Here is a 27,897-nt window from a genome sequence, read left to right on the forward strand (position 1 = left end):
GACGCGCGTGGAGACCCGCGCCCTTAGAGGGGCCGTCGGCGGGTCGGGAGGTCCTTTCCGCGCAGCTCAGAGCAGCTGGGGGCAGGGGAAGGCACGGCGGGGGGCTCGTCAAGTTGGCAGGGCAAGATCAAAGAGACCGGACCGGAACCGTGTGTGAATGTGTGTGGGTGCGTGTTGTCAGCGTGTGTCGCTGTGTGCGCCTGGCACGGTGTCGGTGTTACTGTGAGAGGGCGTTGGGGTGTGTGGGGCCATCTGAGCGTGTGTTGGTGCGTGCACGACTGTCTGTCAGCCTGTTAGAGTGGACACAGTGTCTGCCTGCTTCTCCGGTGTGTCTGTGTAGCCCTCGGTGTATGTGTGGGTGCGTGTGTATCTGGTTGTGGCGACTGCAGCCCCATCCTGGACAGTCCCAGAGTTTTGCGTGGTCCAAGTCTTGGGGGCCCAGACAGTCTGGGTGCTGGGAGCCGAGGGAAGAAGCGTGGGCAGCGCGGGGTAGGGGGATGCTGAGCGGGAAGAGATGGATAGAGAGAGAGAACCGGGAGAGAAGATGAGAGAACAGAGGAGGAGGGGGCGCGCCGAGGGGGAGTGGGTGGGAGTTGGGAGCAACACGGGAAGAATCTCGGGAAGTTGGGCCGAGTTGGGGGGCTGACAGCGGTCGCTTTGGGAGTCCCTCCGCAGTCGTCTTTCCGGAAGTTGGGAAAGACCAGCGATCACAGGGAAACTGGGGGTTGGGAGGTGTTGAAGGCGAGGAGGACGGGACAGGCGGGGCCGGGGCGTGGAGTGGGGTGGTGAGTACTAGGCCTGGGCTCAGAGAACTACGATTCCCCTGCAGGGGCCCGTGACCAAACCTGCTTCCCGCCCTGGAGGGGTGCGGGTCTCGCGGTCAGCATTGCGGCTCCGGCTCCGGGTGTAGTGAGGAATCGGGGCCTCCCTCCTTCTACCCAGCCCCCAGCTTGAGGGATCACTGGGCCAGCTCCGGGACCTCAGGGACCCTCGGGGCTTGGTGAGGCGGGGTGTGGGTGGCTGACTCCAGAGCTGCCCAGGTTGCGGGACTAGGCTCGGGCTGGTGGGACGAATCTCGGCTGGAAGCGCAGGGTCCGCGGAAGCTGTGATAGGTGCACAAAGCGCCAGCCGGCGGGCGCCCTGGAGGAGCTGTCCGCGGTTCTAGAAAACCCTTCAAGAACAGGTCCTTCTGGGACCCCCAGCCCCGCTAGATCTGAACGTGGAGGCGCCTAGGATACAGTCCCCTTCCCCCACTCCCCTCGACAGACATACAGGAAATGGAAGTGGGGAAGGATGGAGAGTAGGAGGCTGAGCTCAGGGCGCCAGGCCGGGCAGCGTCACAGCCGTCCAAGCTGCAGGCCACCGGAGGCCCCTGCCTAAGGAAGACCCCTCTGCGCAGGAAAGCCAACTGTAGGCCTGCTTCGCTCAGCTCCACTCAGCAGGGGACGTGCATGGCAGAAAGGAGTCATCATTCTGTCCTGGGGTTTGGGTGGGGGACACCACCTTCCCAGGGAACTTCCTGGCTCCTGGGATGGGATTTATGGAAGGCATTTGGGCACTGCCTGGGGCCACCCTAGCTTGGCTTAGTCCCTTTTGTGGGGTATGGCTAGGACATGTGGTGCCTTGGTTGTGAGACACGTGTGTGACCTGGTGGCAGCATGTGAGATGTGCATGTGTAACTCATGTCAACTGTGTGCACGTGTGCGCTGAGGGCTGCTGGGGGGAGGGGAGCATATTCCTGTGCGGGTGGAGATGGGAGAGCCTTATTCTACCCTGCCAAGCTGAAATCCCAGCTCAGATTTCCCACCACCTGGCAATCATCGGTCTGCGAGTGCCTTGACCCTCGGGCTAAGGGAAGCGGGGAGAGGGTTCTTGTCTAGGTCCGGTCTTGATCCCTCCTCTCCTTCAGGTGCCATCTTCGAGGAGAACGCAGCCAAGGACGACAGGGTGTTCCAGTTGGCCGTATCCGACCTGAGCCTCAACGATGACATCCTGCAGAGCGAGAAGATCACCTACTCCATCAAGGTCATCGAGGCCAACAACCCGTTCCAGGCTGTGCAGGAAGGTGAGTGACCGCTGTGCCCAGGGCCCACTGGGACACGGTCTGTGAGGCGTCGCAGCAGTGGGCACTGGCGGGGTTGGGGACGAGCTGGGCCGCGCGGGTCCCCCTCTGCTCCTGGGCAGCCGCGGTGCTACACGCGGTGGCGCGCCTTCCCTGGCCCACCTAGGCAGCGGCGCCAGGACTGCTCTGCGCTGCCGGCTGGCAATGAGAGCCTGCGAGCGCGGGAAGCTGGGCTTCCTGCGGGTTGCGCGCCGCCTTTCGGGCTGTGTGGGCGCGGGTGTGCGCCCAGTGCTGGCTGCGCAGGCGTGCGTGGCTTGGGGCCGTCTTTGTTTCTGGGTGTTTGGGGGTGGGCGTGTCTGCGTGCCGGGTACCTGTGTCGGTCACATCCCCCGATCTCGGTGGGCCGGTGTCTTCCTTGCTTCGAGGTGAGGAGAGCCCAGCGCCTGGAGCCCGCCCTGTCTCCTTCTCCCGGGCATAACCTGGTAGGCGCGGTGTTTCGCGCCCCACTGCCCCCAGAGCCTCAGCCCGGCGCTTCTCTGCCGCGCTCCTCCACCAGGTTTGGAGGAACGGGTTTCTCTATCGCTGTCCGCGCCTCAGGCGGAGGCGCCACCGCCTGGGCCGGAGGTGGGCGCTGTTCGCCCAGGAAAGGAGCGGAGCTGGGCTAGTCCGGCTGCGGGGAAATCCTAGCCTGCGCCGGGGCCGTCCTTGTCCACGGCCATTGCCTGTGGTCGGGCCCCGCGGCAGGCGCCACAGGTGCGCGGCAAGGGCGTTCGTGACAGCAACTCCCTCTGCTTTCCTTCCTCTCTCCTAGTCCCTCCCCTTCAACCTGACTTTCAGCTCCGGAACCCTAGTTCCTTCTCCAAGCCTCCAGCTTCTTGGTTAAGGCCTAAGGCTCCACCTCTGACACTTACCCAGCTTAAGTCCGTTCTCCTTCCCTCTGCCTTGCTCCCCACAACCATGGGGACTCTGAGGCCAGTGCCCCTCAGTGCTGAGGATAGAAGGGCACAGTTAGTGGTGCAGGATGCAGGGATTCCTTGCTGGAGGAACTGGTAGGGCAGTGTAGAGAGGGCAGTGGGTGTAGTGGGAGGTGGGCTGGCTAAGAGCTCCGGGCCGGTGCTTTCTCCTCAAGCCCCTTGAGCCCAGAGTCCTCTTGCTGCTATGGTACACATGGGCTGCTAGTCTCCCTGGTGCCTGCAAGGACAGGATACCTCGATGATGGCTCTGGTCTGGGTCTGGGGTGTCAGAGCTGGTGTTGGGGAGGTTGTTGTGCTGGAAGGAGGAATTCTGGGGGTCTCCTATTCTTGGGTGCAGCAGAGGAAGGAAAGGGGCCAGCTCTGGGGGCAGGGACCGGGGACTAGTTCTGGGGACTGAAGGTCCAAGGATTTCTTGAGGTGATTTTACAAACCGGGAGTCCCAAGTGTTTTCTTTGGGCGAGGGGTGAGGCTAACACTGCTTATTATGGGAAGTGCTGCTTCCAGCTGTGACAGATGTCCATTGTCAGATGTCTGTTGAGGTACAGGGAAGAGGAATTCCTGCCCTTCTTTGGTGTCTGGTGCCCCACCAGCAGTCTCTGTCTCCAGACGCCCCCTGTTCTGGACTTCTTTTCGGTGTGCCCTTACCACAGCTCCTTGCAGGTTCTTGGGGTGGGCTCCAGCCAGAGGAGGGCAGGGCCTTCTTAGTGGAAGGAACCCTAACTGGGGTGGGGACCTGGGGTGACAAGCTACAACTTTCACATTGCCTCCTGTTCCCTTGACACTGGCTCCACACACCCCATCTCTGTCGACATTCATTCTTTGTGCTTGGGAGCCGAAGCCACAGTTTGGAAGCACATATTTCCTGGACCCAGGAGCTCCCAGTGTAGTGGAGACCCTGCCTGTGTTCCATGTCTGGTGACACACCTCTGTTGACTCCCCTCTGCAGTGTTGAGTATCCAAGCTCATTCATTTTGCCCCTGAATGATGCCCGTTCACTCCCATCAGCAGTTCCCCAGGGACTAAACATGGTGCTCTTGCACAAGGTTGCCACCTCATGCAGGTAACATACAAGGATGAACCGGGCAGCTGGTTCCTGTGGTACCTGGAGTATAGGGCCTGAAGAAGTCATCTCCATTAAAAGGAGAAGCTGTCACACAACTTTAACAGATTTTGCCTTTGGGAGTGAAAATCCTACTGTTGTAGACATGCTGATTTATTTTTTTAAGAGGAACCCCAAATCTGGACCTTAATGTAAAATTTGATTTAAAGCTGTCATCAACTAATAAAGCAATGTAAACAACACAGCACAAGCCACACAAAACATAGCTATGGGTGATTCAACCTATAAGCTCCTCAAAGCAACTTTGTCCTGGGGACAAATGTTCCACCCAGGGGCCTTTTCTGGGTCTTGATTTCTCTGTATAACTGGAAAAATGTCTCAGGCTCCAAGGATGGCAGGCTGACACGGTCTCTGTGGGGTGTGAGAGTGAGTGTTTCTGCATGTCTGGAAGTAGGGAGTTAGATTCTGGTGGTTGACAGTTGTCGAAGGAGAGAGACACTGGCCAGGTATTGTTGCTGGGCTGCCTACTGCCCAGAGAGTTTGTGCTGGTGAAAGCTGGCATTTACTTTCATTTTATGAGTCTGGTGGACTGAAATCCATTGTTATCCTGTGACCTTGCATAGCCCTTGGATGCCTACAAGGGATGGGAGGAGCCAGCCCTGGAAGGCCTCTGGGAGGGGCAGAGCAGTGCTCATCTGCCTCCTTTTCCCTTGCCTGGGGCTCTGCTGCAGGTACTCAGCTCTCTGGATGTCCTTCCTTGGCTGTACTCTGTGGGGTGCTTTTCCATCACCGGGCTTGATCCCTGCTTGATGAATGGCTTATCTCTCACTGCTGGGCCTGGACATTCATTGCAGCAGGACATGGGTTGTCGATACAGGTTGAGTAGGAAAGAAAAAGAGTTTTAGTAGGGGAGTGGTCAGGGATGGAGAGCAAAGGCAGATGGGGGCTCGATCTCCATCATTGACTGGACAAGCCCACAGTGACCTCTCAGTAGAGTGGTGCTGTAGCTGTTTTGGTCTGAGAGGCAGTGCCATGCAGTGATAAGAGCTTGGTAGAGCCTAAAGAGTTTCAGTTCCCATCTTGTCTTCACTCGCCGTGTGACCCTGGAGCCCTGCTCTGAGCTTCTGTTTCCAGATCTGTTCGAAGGGAATAATCATAGGATTTGCCTCATGGGATTGTGAGGATTAAATGAGATGAGACGTGTGTAAATCGTCTGCATAAGGCCTGAGGTGGGTGTTCTGTAAACAGTAATTCCCTTTCCATTCCTTGACCCAACTGTGAATCCATCTCAGCTTCTCTTGAGGCTGTTGATATTTTCAGCTACACCATTATTTTAAGCTAGTGAATTCCTTGAGAGAGGACCCAAACTGACCTTTTCATTTTTAGCTCTTACTTTTTTTCCCTGATTATAAAAGAAAATGCATTGCTGCAATGAGCATGTATTAATATAAAAATATAAAAAAGAAAAAGGGCAATGTGTGCTTATTATGTAAAATGTGGAAGGTACAGGAAAGCATCAAGAAGCAGAACAAAATTGCTCTGAATTGCACTAGTGTTGTTTCTTTCTAGTCTTTCCCCCACCACTGTATTTTATAAAGTTTGAGAGCTCCCATTCTGTTCAGTTTTATATCCTGTTTTTTTTTTTCCCATTTAACATCATTGGCCTTTTCTGAAATCACTGTGAACTATTTGTAAACATTACTTTTAGTAACTGCATACATTTCTCAATGTTCAAAACTTTTTTTTTTTTTTTAAAGGAACTATTTATGCTGAGATATGCAGAATTAAATATTCCTGAACAAAACAAGAAACTCGGCCTGGATATATTGGTCCTAAGATTTATACTTAACAATTTCTTTAGGCTGACTTTTAACAAGCTCCTTACAAGCACTGCCTTTTAGGACATTTGGTCAATTTATGGAAAAGAATGGATCACACAATAAAATATCCATTTGATAAGGATTGAAAGTTAGCAAATAACACAGAAAGGACATTTAAATCTCTAAAATGTTACATCTTAGATTTAGCTGGCAAAGTCCATATTAACAAATAGTGTGAAAATTTGTCTTCTAGATACTCAAAGAGATCCTAATTTGTTAAATAAAAAAAATTTCAGATTGTCATAAAGTGCCTGCTCAAGTAGGAGGTTATATAAATGCATATAATTTATATAAAAGAACTGGCTGAGCATGAGTCTTCTCATTTCCCAGCATTACTTTTTACTGTGAGTAAAAGACGTGAGTTATTGGATATGCTGTAGATATACCTGTCGCAGCGTGGAAGGATAACAGTTTAGGGAAGAGGCAGAAAAAAGGAGTGCATGCAAGTGAGGCAATATTCCTTTTAGTTATCATAAGCACAAAAGGGTTCTAGGAGGACTTAAACATTACCAAGAATAGCTTGTGGTTCACAGAATGAAACAATGAAATAAAATAAAAATGAAACACAGAGAGCTTGTTGGTGCCCATGTGGAGGCCTTGCTCAGTTTATATCCGTTACCTCCTAAGTGGTCACTCTGCCCCTCACTGGCCACACTGGTATCTAGACATTCTGCTAGCCCTGATGGCTTCCGGCATCTTCCTCGGCTTCCATTCAGAATTATAGAGAATTGTAGGTCCCATCGAGGCCACACCCTTGCAGTCCTGCAGGCAGCCTCACCAGACACTGTCAGAGGCTGTCTGAGTGTGATGTCCGTGTCTTTCTAAAGATGCTGTAGACCCCTTATTCCCATCCTCTCAGCTGTATTAGTTTTCTTGTGGTGCTGAAACAAATTTTACCCCAAATTTAGTTGGTTAGATCAACACACATTTATTCTCTTGCAGTTCTGCAGGTCAGAAGCCTAACATGGGTCTTGCTGGGCTAAAATCTGGGTCTTTCTGGAGGCTGGAGGAGAGAATTGTTTCCTGGCCTTCTCTAGCTTCCGAAGGCTGCTGGGTTCCTCAGCCCCTGGCCCTTTCCTCCATTTTCAAGGCCAGCAATAGCGGGTCAAGGCCTTCTCACATCCTCTCATGCTGACCTGGCTTCTGTCATCACGTCTCCTTCTCTGACTCTTCTTCCCCCCTTTTCCACTTGGCTCCCTCTTTCAAAGACCTTTGTGGTTATATTGGGCCCACCTGGATGATCCCAGATAATCTCCTCATTTTTATTATTATTATTTTTTGAGACAGAGTCTTGCTCTGTCGCCCAGGCTGGAGTGCAGTGGTGCGATCTCAGTTCACTGCAAGCTCCGCCTCCTGGGTTCACACTATTCTCCTGCCTCAGCCTCCCGAGTAGCTGGGACTACAGGCGCCCGCCACCACGCCAGGCTAATTTTCTGTATTTTTAGTAGAGACGGGGTTTCACTGTGTTAGCCAGGATGGTCTCAATCTCCTGACCTCGTGATCCACCCACCTCGGCCTCCCGAAATGCTGGGATTACAGGCGTGAGCCACCGCACCCAGCCCTCCCTATTTTAAGGATAGCTGGTTTGCAAGCTTAATGCCGTCTGCAACCTGTGCCATGTAGCCTAGCATATTCACAGATATGGGGATTAGGATGTAGACATCTTTATGGGCCATTCTTCTGCTACCACGTTGGCACACCTGTCTTTGCCCAATGTAGCCAATGTGCACTGTCCACCTCCACTTTCCTTCCACCCTGATAATCTTTTGCATGCGTGACTGCACTCTTGCTTACTGGGGGGCATCCTCTTGTCTTCGCTGGGCTTGCTACAGTCACCTGGGATGGATGGCTATGTTTCCTTTCCATTTCTATAAAGCTCACTCTGGAAGCATCACACTGTAAGCTTGTGGGGCCTCCACAGACTTAACCTGTGTTCTCCAATGACATGCCAGCTTCTTTTCCTGGGCTTGGCTGCTGCTTGTGCATAAGGAAGTTCCTGTAGGAAACTGCTGTTTGAATAGTCAGACTGTAAGTTGGTGCTGCCGCTTGGACCCAGGGCCTCTTTTCTGCCTGGGCAGGTTGTTCTTCAGAACCTCACCATCTATGCCCATGCCTACCTAGAGCCCAAGGGAGGGCCCTCATTGAAGTCAATCTTACTTTGCTGCCTGGGGTCCCACAGAGAGCTGTTATTCCTGGACCCCTCAAGGGCTACTGCCAGTGATAACAGCTGTGGATAAGGTTGCAGGCATTGATAGTCTGGAGTTAGACATTGGGTCCCCTCTTTGGATTTCCCACAAACCTGTGCTGAATTCACGGTGTCAGGGTGCTGAACTCATAGGCGTCAGGGTTCTCCTTCATTCTGGAGTCACTCCTGTGCAGGTGCACACACACGCATGTGCAACACACACACATGCATGCATATACTCCGGCACACACACATCCACATGTACTCAAGAGCACACACACATGCACACATGCATGGGGACACACACATTTTCTCATTTTTATAGACTACACTCCGGCACCACCCACTTCCTCAAATTTTGGGTTCAAGAGGCTCCCTTCATTCCTTATTGCCATGGCTCGACTCTCTAGATTGGGAGGTTGGACTTAACTGGCAATGAGCAGATGGACACCTCATGCCAGGCGTGTGGGAGAGGCCATGGATCATACTGCCTCTGAGCTGCTGCTGTTCCTAGTCCTGGGCTGGCCTGTGATAGCCCCTTTCTCTGGGGTGCTCCCCTCTCTGACAGGCATTGGGCCCAGGAAGGCAGTTGGGTCTGTGTCCAACATCTCAGCTAGGCTGTCTGAGCCCTTCCTCCCAGCCTGTAAACAGCCAGTTTCCTGGCCAATGGCCACAGTTGAGAAAGAAGAACCCAGAGTTCCCCCTTCTGGACCTGAGGTGTGGGCAGGGTGGCCTGGAAGGGATGAGATGGCACCTTCCGTTTCTAGGTCTAGGACATGAGTACTTTGACAGTTTTCCTGCTGGGGCCATTTCTCCAGGTTTCTCTTGGGGGCCAGCTAAGGCTGTCCCTCAGCACTCATAGTCACCTCTTATAATGGCACACAGACTCTCTTTCCCAATTCTTGTAGCTGCCAGGTTGAAATTCTCTAGCTTTGTCCTCACAGCAGCTGTCTTCCATCTTCACTGAGTCTTCTACTGCCCAGGAAATGCTGTTGCCTAACAACTCAGAGCATCTCATCTGCCCTGTCTCTTCCCAGATCATTTCTAACCCATTCCATCCCTGGATGTGATTCTTTTTACACTTGGTTACCCATGGCCATGCCTGTGGGTCTCCACCCTTTGGTTTTGCTCTGTGTTTCCCATTATATGAGTCAGGGGAGACTAAGTTATGCTGCAGTAACAAACAATTCAAAACTCCCAGCAGCTTGCACGACACAGTATTTCCTGCTCCTACTGTGTGTCCATTGCCGGTCAGTGGGGAGCTTGGCCCCTCATGGTCACTTCACTTGGTTGTTGCCAGTTGCTGTGCCAGAGGGGAAGAGAGCTCTGGGGGGCTCAGCCTGGATGTGCCCACATCACTTCTGCTTATGACTCATTGGCTGCAACCAGTCATATGGCCGCAGCCAGTCACAAGGGATCCAGGAAGCACAGCCTTACTATGTGCCTGGAAGCAGAGAGAACTGGAAACAACTGGTGAGCAACAGAAATGCCTATTTCCCATTCGTGTCGAAACAGCCTTCCTGTTTCCTTGGCGATTCATTAAAACAATAGCAACAAACAAAAGCCAAAAACAATTTTAGGTATTGGATGCTAGGTTGGGTGGAATCCGTGGCTCCCATTGATTCCCCATTGTGTGCTCAGCAACTTGTCCCTCCTCTGCAGACCTCTGGGCAGCCCTTCCTTGTGCTGGGAAGTCAGGAAGCCAGAGTCCCAGCCCCAGCTGGGGTTGCACCTCTGCTTTTCTCCATGTCTGCCAATCTTGTGCTCTGTAAACTAGCACCTGGACAATCCCAGCTCTCAGAAGCATTGAGCTAGTCATGAGGTGAAGATTGGGTTCTTGGCCCAGCCACCGACAGGACCAGCACCCATGACCTCCCCCTGTCCCCGTAGTTGGACTTGGCAAGTCTGCACTTTCGATGGCTTCAGCCCTGTGGCCCTGTCCCTCATATAGACTCCCACGCCTTGCCCCTGCTGCCCCGCAAAGTGGCAGCCCTCTCCTGCTAATGGCAGTGGGCTGGGGCAGAGACCACGCATCTCTCTGCCGTTGCTGGCCTGTGACAGCCCCTTTCTCTGGGGTGCTGCCCTCTCTGACAGGCATTGGGCCCAGGAAGGCAGCTGGGTCTGCGTCCAACATCTCAGCTAGACTCTCTGAGCCCTTCCTCCCAGCCCATAAACAGCCAGTTTCCTGGCAGATGGCCACGGTTGAAGAAAGGAGAACCCAGAGTTCCCCTTTCTGGGCCTGAGGTGCGGGCAGGGTGGTCCGGAGGGGATGAGATGGCCCCTTTTGTTTCTAGGTCCAAGCTGTGGGCAGTGTAGGTTACCAGTGGGTGAGGTGGAGGGTGTTAGCTGGGGGCCTAGGGTGGTCCTGAGCCCAGGCTGCCCCTCCTCCTCCACCCAGGTGTGGGACATGTGGCCCTGATGGCCCCATCTTTCCAGTTTTCCCTCACACTCGTCCCTCGACAGACTCTAGGTGAGGCAGCTGTGCTCTGCGACTGCATCTCCACCTGATCCGCGCCGGTTCCCCACTGTGCTCAGCCTGGCCCTTACCCATGTCTCCGCCGGAGCATCCGTGTGGTGTCCAGGAGCTGAGGGGGTGGGAGTGTAGTGGCTGTCCCTCACACAGACTGGGGCTCCCACCCCTGCTCTGCTTTCTGACTCTGGGTGGGCAACCTTGGTTTCCATGACTGTAAAATGGAACAGAGGACAGCTGAGAGGATCAGTTGAGGAAACGCACTAGAATAGCCCAGCCCAGGGCTAGCACAGGGCAGTGACTGGGTGAAGAGGCGGAGGTGGCTGTGATCTTACTAGCTTGAGTGGTCTATGGTGGAGACTTTTCCTCCTCTCACTTCCTGCCCTGGGCTGGGCACTGTGAGCAGGTTCCCACAGCCTTGGCCCCACTTAGGGCGGTGGAGATGTGCGGCTTGGAGTTGAGCCCCAGCCATTCTGGGTGCCTCAGGAGAGCAGGGAAGGAGGTCAGTGTTGACCACATGGCTCATATGGAGGCTGCTCAGAGCCGTCCATATGGGCTGGGACTCTGGGAACCTGTGGACTGTCACGGCATGGTATTTCCATCTTGCTGTGGCTTTGTCTGCTCTGAGTGCATGAAGTGGCCAGAATCCCACTGTCCTGCCCCTGCCTCCGTAGGACTTGGCCATAGGGCAGGCCTACCTTGCTCTATTTGGTGGAAAGGGGTCAGGCAGGTATGGGTTCAGTTCCCAAATCTGACTCATTAGCTGTGTGTTCTCGAACAGATCACTTTCCCTCTCTGACCCTCAGTCTCAACCTCTGTGAAATGGGGCTGCCTTGGGGTTGTGGTGGTGGATCTAGAGAGGATGTACTGCTGGCAGGAGGGAGGCTGTGGTGAGCGACAGTCCACCATGGTGCCCGAGAGAGGGGTGCTTAGTGCCTTGGGGCTCATTCTTGCATTGAGGGCATGGGTGCTGGCACATAGTATGTTCAGGAGGCATTCGTTCTTGTTGTGTCCTGGCCACAATGTTTTCCATCCTCCTAGGACCCTGCCAAGGTACACGACACCTCTTGGTCTCTGGGTCCTGTCTGGGTGCTAGCAATCCCCAGGTCAGGGCTGAGACACAGGCCTTGCTGCCTGGAGCTCTGGGCCCAGCCCACCCATGGCAGTTTATAGTGCCCCTATAAACTGGGTCCTGGCCTGGCCTGGAAGGCCGTCTCCTTGCTCTCTGTCCCTCTTGGCACTCCTCCTGCTCCGTCCAGGGTGGAGACTTGAGGTCCTACTGTGGCTCTGCTCCTGGCCTGGGGTCGTGGGCCTTCTTCTGCCTTTTCATCTGAGTGCCCAGAGGTGTGGTGAGCCATGGAGTGGCCCCACTCTGGCCTCTGATCTGGGCTCTGGGCTCAGAGCTCTGAGGCCTGACCTGAGCTCTGGGCTGAGCCCCCCTCCCAACAGTGCTCCATCTTCAGTGGCCAGTGTCAGATGCTGAGGTGGCCTTGATTCAGCTGGGCTCTAGGGTTCCTGCCACCTTCCCTGCCGTGGCTGTAACATCCAGTGCTGCTCCTCCTCTGTCCCAGGAGGCTCCCAGGGTACCTGCCCTCACTCACCTCTCCCACAGGGTTCTGGTAACTAAAACAACTCCGTGGGCCACCCCCAAGTCCTGCAGTTTGCCAGCCTGGGCCTGGAGAGCTGAGGGTGGGTCTCTCCTTATCACAGAACCCCAACTGGAGCTGGCCTAAGGCTTGCTGCTGGGGTCCAGCTCTGCGCAGGGACCTGAGCCTCAGCTCTGGGCATCTACTGTGCACCTGATAAAGACTTTGGAGGGCTGAGCCACCACACTGCTGGAACGGGTTCCTCCTGTTCCAGGAGGAACATGGCCATAGGTGCCCTGGAGAGTCCAGCAGTGTGATGGCTCAGCCCTCCAAAAGGCTTTTGGGGGCTCTGGTGTGGTGGGCAGTGCTGAGCAGGTGTGTATGTACACAGGCACATGCACACACAAGGAGACTGTTGCAGACACCCATGCTGCCTGGGTATGTTTAGCAGAAAGAGCCAAGGCTTCCAGCTGCTGCTTGGAGCACTGCTAGCTCCCTCACACTCCTCCTGGACTCACGTGAGGTTCCAGTTGGGAGGTGGCATCCTCAGGGTGCATCCCAGCACCCACATGACCTGGCCATGTGCTCCCCTTGCCTTGTGTTTCCTTTGACTTGTTGGTGATGCCTCCTGGAGGTTGTGGACTGTGGGGAGGGAGGGACTTGGTTGCTTTTGTTTCCTGTGGTATCCTCAGCTCTAAGGGCAGTTTGTAGTGCACACTCAATAAATACATTTTCCTCTCCCTCCTGGGGCACATTCCTGGCCTTAGATGTGTAGACCTGACTCCGGGACCCTCAGAGATCATCCAATGGGATGGTCATTGCAGTGGTGGTCACTTAACTTGGCCAAGATCAGGAGGAGGCCGTGGACAGCACCTTAAGTGCTTCTTCATTGTCGGTGTCACCTGTAGCATCTCAGCATCATGCTAGTAGCCAGTCTGCCTACCACCCCAGGGAGTGGCCCTCTTGGGGTCTCAGCTATACAGGTCAGCAGATGTCAGAGTTCTTGTGTCCAGAGCTGAGGGGGCCATGCAAAGCCAAGGCCAGAGTGGGGGAAGGTCTAGAAATGTTATGGACTGAATGTTTGTTTTCCCTAATTTTATATCAAAGCCCTTAACCCCCAATGTGATGGCATTGCAGGCAGGGCCTTGGGAGGCAGTTAGGTTTAGATGGGGTCATGAGGGTGGGGCCCTCATGATGGGATTAGTGGCCTTATAAGAAGAGACACCAAAGAACTTGCTGTGTCTCTTTGCTATGTGAGGATGCAGCAAGAAGGCAGCCGTCTGCAAGCCAGGAAGACAGCCCTCACCAGGAACCAACCATGCTGGCACCCTGATCTTAGACTTTCAGCTTCCAGAACTGTCTGTTGAGAAAATAAATTAGTCTGTTGTTTAATCTACCTGGTCTATGGTGTTTTGTTTTAGCAACCAGAGCAGACTAAGACAGGAGAGGAAGGGCTGTGAGCAAACTCTGGCCTGGGGCTAGACCTGGCCAGGCACCGACTGCCTGAGGGAGCATGGGCCAGCCTGCTTTGTCAGGGCTACAGTGCCCAAATTTCTCAAATCCAGCCTTGAACCACATGAGCTGAAGATCCGTGTACCTCTAAGGATTGGTGACTCTCATCTCGGACAGTCTTTATGCTGAGCTGTATTTTTAGTAGAGATGGAGTTTCACCATGTTGGTCAGGCTGGTATCAAACTCCTGACCCTGTGATCCGCCCGCCTTGGCCTCCTGAAGTGCTGGGATTACAGGTGTGAGCCACTGCGCCCAGCTCCTTTTGTCACTGCCCCTCTTAACACACAGGGTCCCTGGGACATAACTCGCGGAGCCTCAGCATTCCTTCCTGTACACTTGGGATACTGGTGCCCCCACTTAATGGGCTGTCTTTGAGAACAAATGAAGTAATGACTGCAGAGGACTTAGCATGTCCCTGGCACAAAGGAGGTGCTCAGTAAAGAGCAGCTACAGTTATTGTCCTCGCGATGTCACCTGGCCAGTGCAGAGGGATGGGAATGGTCACTGCTTGTTCAGGATACTCTGCTGATGTTGATGAAGCCAAAGAGGACACTGGCTTCCCAAATCACTGTCTGCTGTGGCTCTGGGTAAACCTCTGATCCTCAGGCTCTGGGATCTTCTCCCAATAAAAGGCGGTGCATCAGACACCCCCGCCAATGCTCATGCAGCTGGCTATTTGACTCCAAATGTGGACTGTACACTGACTCCTTTAGTCCAGTGTGTTCAGAGCTCTGCGAATCTCATGCTTACTTTCTAGAGGTAGCTGGCTGTCTTTCCCAGCCCCAGCCACCTTGCAGGGAGGCCTGTGCTGCCCTCACTGACCTCAGAAATGTCCAGGAGGCTGGACCTAGACCTGATCCCTCAGTTCACCTCCCCAGCCTGCCCTGTGGCTTGACACTGGGTCACAGACCAGCTCCTACGTGTGCTACAAGAATCCCAGAAATCCCATTAGCCCATGCGTGTCTGCACCTGACTCAGTCCTGCACACTTTTTCTATCCACATACACTGTCTCGTGCATGTTTCATGTAGCCACGGGATGCTGGAGTTGGCTGAGGTCCTGGAGCCATTTCAGCTAATCCTCCTTTCATTGTAGAAGCCTCATGGACAGTCACCTGGGTGGTGCTTGCAGCTGGCCCAGGAATCTCACTCGGGAAAGGAATGTGGTGAGCTTGGCAGCGTCTGCCATACTGCAGGCTCCTGGTGATTGCCTGTTCAAAAGCAGAGGCATCTGCATGTTCTCACTCATGTGGGAGCTAAACACATTGAACTCATAGAAGTAGAGAGTACAATACAGGTTACTAGAGCCTGGGGAGGGCAGGGGAAAGGAAGATAGGGAGAAGATGGTTAAGGGATACAAAGTTACCGCTGGTTAGGAGGCATAAGTTCTAGTGGTCTAGAGCACTGCAGGGTGACTATAATTAACAATAATTTATTGTATATTTTCAAACAGCTAGAAGAGAGGAATTTGGATGCTCTCAACACAAAGAAATGATGAATGTTTGAGGTGATGGATATGCTAATTACCTGATGTGATCATTACACGTTGTACACATGTATTGAAATATCACTCTGTATCCCATAAATATGTACAATTACTATACGTCAATTTTAAAAAAAGCAGAGGTGTCTACCAATACATTACAAACTGCCCAGGGCTGTCTGTGCATCATCTCAGGACAATCCTGGGCAGTACAGGGAATGACACAGAAAGCAAAGTGAAGTAGGGATTGCTTAGGGAGTGTGAAGGACTGGCAGCCAAGCTGGTGCTCTCCTTGTACCTGCTGGGCCTCCCACTATGCACCTGACTTTTGTCTGGTTCTCTCCACCTCCACTGCCATCTCCCCAGCCCCAGCCTGGACACTTGAGGTCACTTCCTCGTGGCCCCCTGCTTCTGCCCTTCCCTCCAGGCCATTGTCTGTATAGCAGCCAGAGTTATCTGAAAAATCAATCTAATCACCTCCGTCTCCTGCTGAAACCCTTCAATGGCTCCCCATTGCACTAAGAATAAAATCCAGACCCCTCGCTGGGGCCACAAGTCCCCAAGGACCCTGACAAAAGCCGATCTTACCTGTGTCTCAGTCACCGCTTCTCTTGACCTCACTGCTCTGGCCACATTGGCCTTTTCCCCATCTCTCCAACAAGCCAAGCATGCATCTACCCTGGGGCCTTTGCACATGCTGTTCCTACTATCTGGAAGGTTCTTTGCATGCTGGGCCCCTTCTCAGCCTTTGGCTATGCCTCTGATCTTACCTCCTCAGAGAAGCTCCCCTTGGCTCCAAGTAGGGCCCCTATTACTCTACCAAAATGTTATTTTCCTTCTTTGCAGGTTTCCTCATCAGCAATGATGTTAATAATTTATTTGTGAGGGCCATCATGTCTGTGAGGGCAGAGAAGTGTCTGTCTTGTTTGCTGCCAAGTCCTCAGAGCCAAGCCTGGTATGAGGCTGGTTGGAGGTATTCAGTGAAAGTCCCTGGATGGGCGACAGGATGGAGGGACTCATAGGACCTCTGCTCTCTGCAGTCTCTGCATGCTGTTGCTCCTTGTCCCGTGTTCTTTCTCAGGACCACTTGGGGTCGCACAGCTGTGTGTAGAGCAGTCCTGTCCTGCCCCCTGTGGGTCTGCCTGTGCTAACCCTTCCCTCCTGGTCAGCTTCTGCACTGAAGATCTTCCTGTCAAGAAAAGATGGGAGCTGATGGCACTGCTTCTCCCTGGTAATGGCTATTTATATGAGGTCTTCCAAGGCCACGTGCAAAGGGGAGAACCACGATGGAGATGTTTCCAATACTCACTGGCTGGAGTGGGAAAGTTCTGGAGGCCCCATACCTCTGTATGCCTGAGGTGTGCCTGTGTGGGTGGGGGTGAGTGGAGAAGCCTTGCAGAAGAAATAGAAGCTCACCTGGGCTCCAGGTGCTGGCAGTGTGAGCTTCTGCACCAGAACCTGGGTTTGTCTTCTCTTCTCCCACCTGGGAATTTTCCTGTGGGCTTATGAGCCCCTCTGCCCCCAGCAGTCTCCATGGGTGAAATGGGGCTGACATGGTCCTGGCCACTGCCTCTTTCTGGCCAGGGTAGGTGGAAGGGTCCCTGGCCAGGAAGGGGGGGAGCTCTTGCAGGTCTGGAGTGGCGAGCCTGACAGCTGTGAGCTTGGCAGGGAGGTGCTTCCCACCGGCTCCCACCAGCGCCTCCCTCTGCACTCCAGAAGCTGCTGACCATTGCCCATCTGAGTTCATAGCCAGCAGCCACTGCTGTCGCCACATTGGCCTCTGAGGAAGCAGGAGCTGGACCCCTCCTGGTGAGCAGGGGCTAGAAGGGCTTTGAAGCTCTGTGGTTGTTCATGCTCAAGCTTTCTCAGGAGAAGCCTGCATGAGTGCAGCCAGGATGGGGTCCCACTGCTTTAGGCTACTTAGCTCCTAAGAAGAAAATTAACATTGTTAAAGGCAGGACAGCGAGGTCTGTGAAGAGTCTCAGCATGCACTGATCAGCACTGGTGAGTGCTCCTGGGAGCTCCTGGATGTCAGGTGCAGCTAGCAGGGGCATGCATGTGGCTCTGCCTTGGCCTTGCCCTGGGATGCTGTCACATGGACATGCTATGTGCGTGGACGTGCCGGGGCTCTTGTGTGCCAGCCCAGGCACTGGCACATGGCAGATGGGCCCCTACTCAGCCTTGCCCCTCAGAACTCCCCAGGGCATCTTCCCGACACCAGGCCCCTGTGGCTGCTGGCCTGCAGGGTCACACCTATGCTCAGCATTCAAGTCCTCGTGGTCTGGCCTCTGCCCTGGCATCCAGTCTGCTCTCTCCTGGTTGCCTACACCCATGCACCCTGTGCCACCGAGCCCCGTCTCCAGTCTCAGCTCTGTACGCTCTTCAGGAGGCCTTTCCTGGCCACTCTGCTTCCTCTGTCTGGGCCAGGGCTGCCTCGTTGCTGCCATGCCATTCATTGTGTCTTAGTTGGTGTCTGGCTTCTACATGCGCCTTTGAAGTCTGTGAGCACCAGCACCATGAACTCATCTTGGGACTCCCGGGCCTGTACAGGCCTAGGCACATGCAGGGGTGGAGCAAATGTTTGTTGAGTGGCTGCCTGACTGGGCCTCTGGCAAAGTACACACCAGGACCTGCACACACACACTGCATACACACTGTGTGTCCCAGAGAGCTCACAGTGCACACCTGCTGTTGGACTGAGACCCCAGTGACAGGTGGTCTAGGGGCCATCTTCCCAGAGAGCCCCTCCTTGGGGGAGCCTGTCTAGATGTGCTGGGAGGTCCCCACTGGGACCATGGGGAAGGTGGCCAAGCCTCGCACCCTGTGGCATGTAGGGGTTTCCGCCTCTTATGGCCTGTGGGGAAGTTATGGGCCACATGTGTGTCGTTTGTCAGAATGTTAAAGAAGACCATCTGAGACTATTGCCTTCAGGGAAACCTGCCATGGGTCTGAAATAACCCTCCGTGTTAGTCATATTAATCATGCTGGTGTCAGAAACCCTCATTTGGGCCTAAGCAAAACAGGGATCATTATTAGGCCATGTAATGGAAAAGGCCAGAGGCTGTGTAGCTTCAGGCATGGCTGGATCCAAGGCCCAAATGGTATCCACAGGACTTTGTCTCCGTCTCCACACCCCTTGTCCCTGCTGTCTCCTGGGTGGTTTCCTTCCTGAGCAGCCTCCTGCCTGTTGCAGGCTGATGTCGAAACAGCCCAGCCACCTGGCCACTTGACCCTGGAAGAGGGGAATTATTTAACAAGAGTATCACAGGAGTCCCAGGACTGCAGCCCACTGGGCTGGTATGGGGCCGAATCACTTCCTCCCTGAATCAATCCTGGTGCCCAAGGAGTAGAACACCCTGATTGTCAGGCTAGTGGGGGCTGCCCAGTCCCTGGACTGAGAGTGAAAGAGGCACGGTAGATGGAGGTGGGGTCACCTGGAGAGGAAGAGAAAGGATGCGGAGATGGCAGCAGCATCAGCTGGGGGCTTCTCTGCCACAGGCACTTGGAACGTGGCCTGTCACATTAAGGGGGGATTGGACTGGGAGCCTCAGGGCAACAACACCTGGTGACAGTTGTTCCAGTGAGCTCCAGGAGACCCAAACAGTGCTGGCTGGAAACCTCTTTGGGGACAGGAGAGTAAGGAGGGGAAGGACCAGGCTTTGAGCTCTGTGGTGTGTCCACGGGTGTGTGGGGCAGGGCAGGAGGGTGGGGCTGGGTAGTTAGGGTAGGCTTTCTGGGGTAAGAGACATGTGCCAGCCTGCAGGATGACACCTGTGCTCGGCATTCATGCAGGGTACAGGGCCTGGGGCTCTCACACATAGCCCTCACTATGTAGCTGCCATGTGTGCTCTTGTTCCTGGTTTTAGTCTTCCCCAGCCGGCAGGCCTCTCCTAACCCCATGCATACATTGTGGGTGGGGATCTCTGCTTTCTTCCTCCCAATGGGCACATTTGTGGGGAACCCTGAGAGCTCCCTCCAGGTTCCAAGCGACAAGGAGGAGTCCTGGGCCAGCAGCCTTGCCCCATCCTCCTGGCTAGCCTCTGTTTATCCTTCTGCCTAGTGGGGCCAATGCCTGGGGCTGCTGTGGACTTCAGGAAGCTGGGCTGCTGCTGGGAGGTGGCTGCCTTATCAGCATGGGCCTGGCTCCTGCCTCCTGGGCAGCGCCTGCTCTGCTCTGAATGATTAATTGAATAGAAATCCTCGCACTGTGAGGCAGAGCTAGGGCCCTGCCTAATCTCATTAAGAAGTCCCCTGACAGTCTCATTAGGCGGCTGACTGCTCAGAGAGGTTTATCTCTGCCACAGGATGGTCAGGCCCTGGGGGGGTGGACCCGGTGCCAGCCCCACCCAGCTGCCCTCCAAACACAGGCCTGGGCAGAGACGAGGCTATGGCAGCTTTGCTGGCCAGCACCAGTCCCTGCTTAATCGGTTATGGTTTGCTGGACTTAATTACTTTAAAATTATTAACTTCAGCTGGGGAAAGCAGGTGGTGGTGGTCCAAGAAGAAACGTGAGCCTTCTTAAGGGGTGTGAGGCGGGCTGGGGCGGAGAGGGTGTTTTCCAGCTGGCAGAGTCCATGTGCTGGAGTTGCCCTGGCAGGCCACACCCAGCAGCGGGTCTGGACTCTGTGCATACGTATTATGCCCACTGGCTGGGTGTGGCAGGGACAGATGAGTGGCCTAAGAATGTGATGCATGCTACAAGAGAATGAAGCCTGCCCAGGGGTGTGGGAGCACAGGGGTGGTGCCTAACCTAGCCTGGGCTTGGGGGCAACCAGGGGAGACTTCCTGGAAGAAGTGACTTCTGAGCTGAGTCTTAAGTGTGGAACAGGGGTTGGTTAGGTGAAGAAAGGGAGGCAGGCACTCCAGGTAGTGGCATAGCTGGAGCTAGTGCTCAGAGGTGAGCTGTCCAGGGTCCCTGGGCATAGACGGAGGAGGGTGCTGACATCCTGGCAAAGTCTGCAGGGGCCTTAGGGCTTCTCTCTGGTACAGGCAGAAGTGGCTCAGGACTAAGGCCCTGAGCATCAAAGGATCTGGGATGTGGGCCACTGGAGGGGACATCGCTGGGACTCAGAGCCGTGCACCTCCATCTAGGCCTTTAAGCTGTGAGGAGAGAGGCCTGTGGGGATGGCAGAATTGCACAGGCCAGTCAGCTCCCCCAACCCCTGCCTCTGCAGGCATCTGCGCTCTGGACTCAGAGCAGCTCCCTGAGGATCCCAGGTGCAGAGCATACCATTCTTGGAGGTTTCAGGACTTCTACATGGCTGAGGCCCATCCCTAAACCTGGCTTCTGCCTCCCATGGCCACAGATTCCTGGCCTGCCATAGAAGAGGGGAGAGGAGGAGCAGGCTGCTAGGCTGGCTGGCTTCTCCCTGGATGGGGAGCAGGGTTCAGAGCCCCAAATTTGCCCAAGGCCTGGTGGTAGGTCTGGTAGCCCCGGGCCTCTCTCTTCTCCACCCCAGGGCCCATTCCTGTCCACCCAAGCTGCACCACTCTGACTCTGACTATATTACACATACTGTTGAGATGGTGCTGGCTTATGACAAGGATACCTGCATTTCATAAGATACGGCAGCCTGAGGCCCCTCCACGCAGACATGAAGATGAAGATGTCTCATGTCAGACATCTGAGATGAAGGCTCATGCGCCAGCAGGGGACTTTGGAACATATGCCAAGGGAAGAGGAAGTGTGAATCAGGGCAGGAGGGAAGGCTAGTCTGACTGGTCACTGCCAGGGCTCGTTCCTGCTGGGGCCCTCCAGGGAACCACAAAAAGGGCATCTGGATTGTCCATCTGGGCAGGGAAAGTGGGAGCATTTATCCACCAGCCCACTCCTCACTGGTCAGAGGGGCCTGGTGCTGCTCCCTTCCCAGCTATTCCAGGTTTGTGCAGCAGCTTGGCTGGGCAGTTCCCACCTGGTGCCAGCAGAGAGGCCCCTGCTGAGCAGAGGTGAGGGCTGCCCAAGGATACCTGTATGCAGCCAGTCACCACAGCAACAGGTGGAGAGGTGGCTGAGAGGATGTGACATGGGCCACAAGAGTTGTCTAGAGACCTGAATTCTTCCAGACTTCTTACAGTGACCTAGTGGTAAAATTCAGGTGTCAAGACAGGGCTTTCCCGGTGTGTGGAAATTATATCCTACAAATGTACTTTGACCCCAAAAGAGACTGGTGTAGGAGGGGCTGTGCCCCATTTCTCCCCAGCACCTGGTGGCATTGCTAGACCACTGTGGCCTCAGAGGCAGCCCCTGGCTCCTGCTGGTCCCTGCTCCTCCCCTAGCTTCTGGTCCAGTGTGGGGCACATGTGGGCCAGTCTTGGCTGGGGGAAGGCAGGTGGGATAGGGTGAAGTCTCTGAATCATCTTTGACACTGGACAGTGCTGTGGCTGGGCCGAATCCCTCTTCTGCCTATTATTGGCTGTGTGAGTCAGTACATGTTCCTCTAAATATCTGCACCTCAGTTTCCTCGTCTGTAGGATGGGGATACTCACATCTACCTTGAAGAAGAATTGTTTTGAGAGTCTGAAGACATGGTATGCATACAGTGGGTGCCCATTTGTTCCCTGCCCACATGTCTCTGGAGGGTTGACCCAGTGCCAGCCACTGTGGACACAGCAGACCCAGGCCCCAGGAATTCAGAAAATTGTCAGTGCCCAGGCTCCACCCCAGAGAGCTTGATTTCACAAGACTGGCAAGGGCCCAGGCACTGGTATTCTCTAAGAGCTTCCTGGGTGGTGCCAAGGGGCAGCCAGGGCCAGCCAATGAATGGTGGCCTTTCGTGATGCAGAGATGGAATGCCAAGGACCAGGCGTGGCCACGTGCTTTCCCGCCCCGGCTCCCAGCAGGTACTTGGCTAGTGGGGGTGCTCTCACTGTTGATTTCCTTCATCACAGCTCTGGACATGCTCCCCTAGTTCAGACTAAAATATAGGCTTGTGCTGCACAAGGCGGGGTTCCTGGCTGGGCCATGACTGTCATTCTGTCCATCCCCCTGCATGACAGCGATTCTCCCTCATCAGACACAGGGTGCCATGGTTCACTAGGGAGGTGTGGGGAACCACGCCTCATTAACTTCAAGGCTGGGATTTCTAGAAAGGATACCCCGTCATACTGGCTGACCACCTCCTTTCCCACCTTGGGGGCCTCAGCCACCAGATGCTGTGTACGCCCAGCAGAGCTCTGAGCCAACAATGGCTTATGTTCTCTGCAAGGAATATTTCTCTGCAAGAAATATTTCATCTCATTTTATCAGTAATATGGAGCAGTGGAGTGATGGTACATACGTGTTCTAATTCATAATTTTACAGTGATTTTAGAAAACTCAAGATATTGGTTTTTTTTCCATTAGTGAGATGGTGGCAGGCAGTAAAGCCCACTGTCTTTTTATAATCGGATTTAAATTGTTTTAATTATACAGCCCATATTCTCTCAGTAACATACCATCTCTGTGAGTTAATGGGCTTTGAAATCTTCTTTTGTTCCATACACTGTAGATACAGATTTTTTTGTTAAATGATTTATTTTATATATAGAAATCCAGAAAATTAGCTGTGAGATAGCTTAAGATGAGAACTGGGAGGTTCTGTTCTGTTAGAAGAAGGCGAATAACCCTCTGCAGAAAACCGAACCCTAATTCCTGGATGGAATTCCGAACATCTCATCTCCAAAACAAGGTTTTAAGAGCACAAGTGATGGAGAGTGCTATCAGCAGAGAGAACATTCACATGGCTGAAAGGCTGCTGCACAAAGTCCTCTGTTGATCCTTCAGTGGGGATAGTATAAAGGAAATGTCCATTCATTTGTTCATTCATTTCCTGAGTACCTACTGTGGACTGGCCCTGGCCTTGGGCATATACAGCAAGGAATGCCAGGATCTTTATCTTTAAAGAGCCTGTGCTTTTCAGAGGAACAAACATTTGTATTTATGACAAATAAGACCTTTCAATGGTCAGTCCTTCCCCGGAATGGGCTGCCGGGCCGGGGCTCACAGCACACAGGGCTTGCTCACTGCTGGGGCTCCCTCAATGCTGAGGGGTACGCTGCGGTGGAGGGGGTAGATCGCTACCCGACTCAGGCTGCTCCTGGGCAGGGAAGCAGCGTGGGTTCCCTAGGGCTTCCTGGAGGGTGGGCCGGGCTGGGCCAAACTTCCTGTTCTCTGGATGTCCCTCAGGCCTGCCCTCCATACTCCGTCCTGGGGGCATGGCCAGCCCGTGGGTCTCAGTCCCCCTTGGGTACCTAACAGGGCCCAGCCAACCCCTTAACTGGGTTGGGCTGTCCCAGTTAGGCCAGCCAAGTTACCCAAAAGACTTCTGGGGCTTGACAGACTTTGGGTGAGGACATAGTGGGGTATGTGTGTATTAGGAAAGGAACTGGGATTCATCTTGATTTCCACCCCACCTCCTTCTTGGTTCTTTGGACCTGGGGTTGAGGCATCACTGGGACCGGGACTTGGACCTCCTGGCTGGCACAGCACCACTGTGTGGCCTTTGTGAGCTACAGCCCTCTCTGGTTTCTGACATTGGCTGTGTGCAGCAGTGCCCACAGCATGAGGGCCGTGTGACCTGCCTATTCCAGCACTCCGCTCTCGTCCCTGCTCCTGGACACATGGGGCACTTGGTTTGGAGCCACCTGGGGAGTAAGCAGAGGTGGATGAGGCCCAGAAGGTCACATCAGCCCCTCAGTTGGAGGAGCCCAGGGTGACTCTTCTTTAAAAGCTCCCAGATGAGAACCTCAAGCTCAGGACTAGTTCTCCATCTCATGATAGAACTTCTAGAATTAGTGCCCTAAAATCCAGATCCCCGGGCTGGGCTTGGAAACTCTGGCATAGAATCCAAGGAAAAGATGCTCCCTGGAAAGTCCCCAAGGCCAGATCCCTAAACTGGGGCTCCGCGGACTAAGAACTGCAGGCACACAGCTCTTGAGCCTGGAAACCCCACTGGAAGCCACCTGGCCCAGGCCCTTTGAGCCCAGGGCCCCTCTCTGGGCAGACAGGGCTGGGAAGAGGGGCAGGGCTGTGTGTCTACCCCACTGCCTGAGGCACCAACTCAACAGATGTAAATGCCAGGCTCATGGCAAGAGACTACGTGTTGTGAATTGTGGCCATGGTTTTGTGGCACGTTCTCTCAGTGTGTCTGTTATTTACAGCTGGCGAGGAGGGCCTAGCTCTGGGAGCTGCAGGAGAGGGAATGCTCAGGCTGAGGAAAAGCCATGGCCGGGAGCCCTGCGGGGGAGGATGCCTACCCTCATTGGCTGCCGAGAAGCCACCTTTAAGGTTTTTGGTTACGGTTAAGCATTTCCCTGAGCGGGCCCTTCTGGAAACATGTGTGAGGGAGGGGCACCATGTGAGCACCCAGGGTCCCACCAGGACCTCATCCCAGTCCCTCCATCCTCTGGGACTGTTTAGTGGGCAGTGCAGGCTCTGGGGCATCCGGGGCTCAGTGTCGGTGGGAGGATTTTCTTACTATCTCTAGAAGCACTCTGCTCCTTTTGTTTTTGTGTTTTAGGGGACCATGCTGAAAGGATGGACCTGGGGGATCAGGGACAGTCCCTGGAGCAGGGGGTTTCTTAAATGAAGCCTGAACAATACGGAGGAGGGAGGATACACAGCATATGCAAAGGCCAGAGGCCAAAGGACAAGTGCCCAGGAGGAGGTAAAGACAGAAGGGCCAGTGGGGGTCGGGAAAGGCAGGGCTCCCTCTGAGAGTCAGGGGATTGCAGTAACTGGCCTGGATCTGTCTGCTGTAGGGACTGGACAGAGAGGCCCAGAGTCAAGGGGGACGGGGTTGGGGGCCACCTGCGGTCCTTGACTAGGAGGAGGCCTGAACTGGAGTAGGCTCCTGAGAGGCAGAGTGAAGGCCTTTCTCTTCCTCCCTTGACACCCTCCAGGTGTTCGTCCAGGGCCACCGCCTCCAGGCAGCTTCCCACTCCAGTCCTCATCCAGTTGCTCTGTGCTGTCTTTGTAGGCCCTGGCTGCCGTGGGGACTCCAGCAGGCAGGGCCATCTCGCCTCCTTTTTTCTTCTTCCCTCCTCCCCTTCTAGTTTTTGGTTTTATCAAAGTTATTCATGCAGGTAGTTTCAAGAGCCCATGATTTCTATAGGGTCTAGAGAAACAGCGACTCCCCTCCCCTGCCTTCCTCTCCTAGAGGCCACCGTGCCCCTGGAGTATTCACCTGCAGAGTTCCCAAGTGCATGCTTGGCTCCACCCCTTGATGTTCCCCTTGTGGACGTCTGTATTGGCTTCTCGCCTCAGAGGACGGGAATCACGGGCTTTCCCTCCCTCTGTGCCCTGCATCCTGCCCTCTGGGTGGCGGGTCATGATGGTGCTCTGCAGTCTGGTCAGATCCGTGGTGCACGTTTTCTGCATTAGGCCTGTGTCAACACACAGCACAGCCCAGTTAGGGAAGCGCTGCCTTAGCCTTTCCTGTCCCACATTTTGCCTCCCCTGGAGTTGCTGACTGACTTTTTGGTGGTTCGGGGCTTTGTCTGCTATGCATCTCTCGCCATTTCATGCTCGTGCTCTCAGCTGGGTGGCTGAGTGCCCCCTTGCTCTGATTCTGGCTCCGCTCCTCCTGGGGTTTCCATTCCACTGCTTGGCTGCTTGACCTTCTCCCCGGGAGCCTCCCAACTGCTGCAGGGGGCACTCTCCCTCATCTGTGAGGCTCACTCTCCCCTCCTCCAGTCCCTGCTGTCTCCTCCTCTATTAGTTCTTCCCTGGGATCCATGCAGAATTTCACCCTGCTCCCTACCCCACTGCCGCTCCCCACCCTACTGCAGCTCCTCCCGCCCTCCCGGCGCTGCCTGTCTGTCTCTGTAGTTCTCATGTCCTTCTCATAGGCCACTTGGCTGGATGATGAATTAACCTAGTTGTTGCTCGTTCACCTCTATCCCAAGTGGAAGCTTTAGGAGGGCAGGGATTTCTGTCTTTTGGGTCCTCATCTCTAGCGCCGTGCCTTGCACACAGCAGGAGCTCCATCAATGCAGGTTGCATGGAGGACTAAATACCTCTGAGCTGGCTGCCAGACCCCAGAGCTTGACACCTCCTCCTGAAGTCACTTTGGTCTGCTGACTCCCAGCCTCCCCACTCTGCTCGTTCTCTCCTTTGCTGTTGTGGGTTCCTCAGCAAGATGCGGCTGGCCTCCTCACTGCCCGTGAGGCTGGTCACATGGCCATCCCTGAGGGCCGGCTCTAGGTTCTCCTCCCCAGCGGGAGGCAAAGGCCTGAGCTTTCTTCCTCAGTGTGCATCCTGCAGTGTGGTTCTGCCTGCCTAGCTCAGCCACAGGGTGCAGTGGGAACTACCACACCCCTGGGAGCTGCAAGTTAATTGGTGTAGGTGGAGCCAGCACTGGGTAATCACCGAATCCACTCCCCATGGGCAGGCCTGTGCCAACCCCCAGCCTTCCTGCATGGGGCTTTGAGGTGCCCTGGCCTGGCCTCTGCCAGGCTTGGAGGCTTCTCTCATCCCATGCCTCTTCCTCCTCCTCCCCTGCCTTCCCCTGCAGCTCAGGAGATGTTTCTTGGGAGTGCAGGATTCCTGGGAGGCTCCTAGGAGATGTCCAGGTGTGGCAGGGCAGAGAGCATTTGTTCACTTCACAGACGTTCACTGGTGTCTTGTCTGGGCCAGGCACCAGGCACTGTGTTGGGTGCTGGGGTTCAGGGTGGACATGGCACCTGGAGCTTGCTTTTGAATGGAGAGAGGAGGTGACAGACAGCACTTTGGAGGCAGACTAGCTGGATCTGAACCCAAGCTCTGCCACTGACTTATTTTATTTTATTTTATTTTTGAGATGGAGTCTCGCTCTGTCGCCCAGACTGGAGTGCAGTGGCTCAATCTCCTCTAACTGCAAGCTCTGCCTCCCCGGTTCACGCCATTCTCCTGCCTCAGCCTCCCAAGTAGCTGGGACTACAGGCGCATGCCATCACACCCGGCTAATTTTTTGTATTTTCAGTAGAGACGGGGTTTCACCGTGTGAGCCAGGGTGGTCTGGATCTTCTGACCTCGTGATCCGCCTGCCTTGACCTCCCAAAGTGCTGGGATTACAGGTGTGAGCCACCGTGCCCGGCCCACTGACTAGTTTTTGACCTTGAGTAACTTACTGAAGCTCCCTGAGCTTCACTTTCCTCATCTATAAAATGGGGATAAGCATAGGCCCTGTCACTCAGGGTATCTGTGTGAATTAAAATGGGAGCCAGGCACGGTGGCTCACACCTGTAATCCTAGCACTTTGGGAGGCCGAGGCGGGCAGATCACTTGAGGTCAGGAGTTCAAGATCAGCCTGGCCAACATGGCGAAACCCTGTCTCTACTAAAAACACAAAAATTATCTGGATGTGGTGGTGTGCACCTGTAATCTCAGCTACTCGGGAGGCTGAGGCAGGAAAACTGTTTGAACCCGAGAGGTGGAGGTTGCAGTGAGCCGAGATTGTGCCACTGAACTCCAGCCTGGGGGATAGAGCGAGACTCCTCCCTCCCCAGGGGGGCTGGTACTGTGGACTCTCAGGTGGGAGGGACCAGTAAGTTTCCCAAATGTATTCCCACTGTGGTTTCTTCAGTTGTACAGGACAAAGATCCAACTCACCCTGGCCTTTGCCAAAAGGGGATTCAGGGCAGGCTGGATTCTGGGCTGTGGAGTATCTCTTTGTGGCTCTGCTTGACTTCACTTTGTGCATGCTCCTTCCACTTCATCCACTCTTCCTG

The 27,897-nt window shown here is 54.5% G+C and overlaps 1 protein-coding gene across 1 annotated transcript in view; it reads left to right on the top strand.

Moving 5' to 3' along the window:
- GRID1 (glutamate receptor, ionotropic, delta 1) overlaps positions 1 to 27,897 on the top strand; it is an 840,572-nt gene that overhangs the window by 14,693 nt on the left and 797,982 nt on the right. The window contains exons 4-5 of the mRNA XM_011995401.1: positions 341 to 489; positions 1,881 to 2,065. Of these exons, the coding sequence (XP_011850791.1) occupies positions 341 to 489; positions 1,881 to 2,065 (334 nt within the window). The remainder of the gene's footprint in view (positions 1 to 340; positions 490 to 1,880; positions 2,066 to 27,897) is intronic.

This window comes from Mandrillus leucophaeus, unplaced genomic scaffold (assembly GCF_000951045.1).
Source record: "Mandrillus leucophaeus isolate KB7577 unplaced genomic scaffold, Mleu.le_1.0 Scaffold488, whole genome shotgun sequence".
NCBI lineage: Eukaryota > Metazoa > Chordata > Mammalia > Primates > Cercopithecidae > Mandrillus > Mandrillus leucophaeus.